Source organism: Branchiostoma floridae, chromosome 17 (assembly GCF_000003815.2).
Source record: "Branchiostoma floridae strain S238N-H82 chromosome 17, Bfl_VNyyK, whole genome shotgun sequence".
Lineage (NCBI taxonomy): Eukaryota > Metazoa > Chordata > Leptocardii > Amphioxiformes > Branchiostomatidae > Branchiostoma > Branchiostoma floridae.
In genome coordinates, this window is record NC_049995.1 from 5,262,112 (window position 1) to 5,263,477 (window position 1,366).

General features: G+C 39.8%; 1 protein-coding gene across 1 annotated transcript in view; it reads right to left on the reverse strand.

Annotated features, from left to right (window-relative positions):
• LOC118404980 (arylsulfatase D-like) overlaps positions 1–1,366 on the reverse strand; it is a 7,159-nt gene extending 5,793 nt beyond the window's left edge. Inside the window, exon 1 of the mRNA XM_035804379.1 lies at positions 1,284–1,366. Within this exon, the coding sequence (XP_035660272.1) occupies positions 1,284–1,366 (83 nt within the window). The remainder of the gene's footprint in view (positions 1–1,283) is intronic.

Consider the following 1,366-nt stretch of genomic DNA (forward strand, 5'->3'; position numbering starts at 1 on the left):
TCCTGTGTGCAATAGAAAGATAATGATGAAAATATAAAAGAGCATGTCATTGAATACATCAGGCAAAATACATGTCAGGTGGATACTGTTTTTTAGAGAATGGATATAGGACAACTAATAGCCCAGCATTCAATGACTATCACAGACTGTGACAGTGACTGTAGAAGGGCAAAACTCATGGGAGGACCATGTAAAAGTCTTTGATGACACATTAGGGATATTTATATATTGACTTTCACCTTCTCAACCTACACTGTGTCAATCCACAGGGTGGAGGTACCTCTACACTGTGTCAATCCACAGGGTGGAAGTACCTGGGGGTCTGCCACGAAGAAAAAGTATAATGTGCAGCATATGTAACCCTTGTGAAATGAGGAACAACAGTTATACGTAATATTCATATTATACGTAATATGTATATATTCACGCATGTACATGTGTATTAGTGATCGAGTGTATGAGATACTCTCTTGAAAAGCTCAAGAGAAAAATATGGCAACCTTGCAGCAAGATATTATATGCTGCTTTCTTAGAGGCATATTTTGGCAAAAAAGCCAGGTGCAGTATCAAGGTCAACCACGATAAGGCTGACATCAAACCTGACACCACCAACCCATATACCAAATGTCATTGCAACCGCACATTGCATTCTGGAGGTATATTGCATCAGAAATACACCACACACATACGCATGCTACGAAAAAACCATACCAGTCCTCCATTTTCATGGAGGTACCAATCAGGCTTGCTCCCAAAAGGCTACCTTAGCAGTCTGGTGGTAAATGAATAGTTGCACTCTCTCCTTATCTTCTGACTACAGCAGGACCATGGTTAATCCATCAGGAATGGCGTCTGTCATTATCAAATTCACTACAGCAAGGCAGGGTCAACACGTTATCGGTTATTTGCAGTGCATTTGCCCAATGGGCTTATCTTACATGTGGCCTGATGTTGAGAATGCTATTAGTATACATGCTAGAAAGGGAACATTTTTATAGAAAATGCATGGGGCCCTGGGGCATTTCCAAAAAAAGAGACAACTTTATGTATTTGCTGCTACAGCTAGTATTTACTGTAAAAGCTAATAATTCATTCATGTTCGCCGTAAAAGCTAATATTTCTGTCATGTTTGCCATAAAAGCTCATATATTGTTTGTATTTGTTGTAAAAGCTAACAGTTCATTCATGTTTGCTGTAAGACTGTTAATATTTCATTCATGTTTGCTGTACAGGTTCTGGTCTGGAACTGGACCTGATCCTCTTGACCTGGACTGTACCTGTACCTGGATTTCCGTCCTCGTACCCAAAAATAAGAGAACCAGGACAACAAATTGGTGTAGTCCAAGTCAGATAGAATCTTCGACAT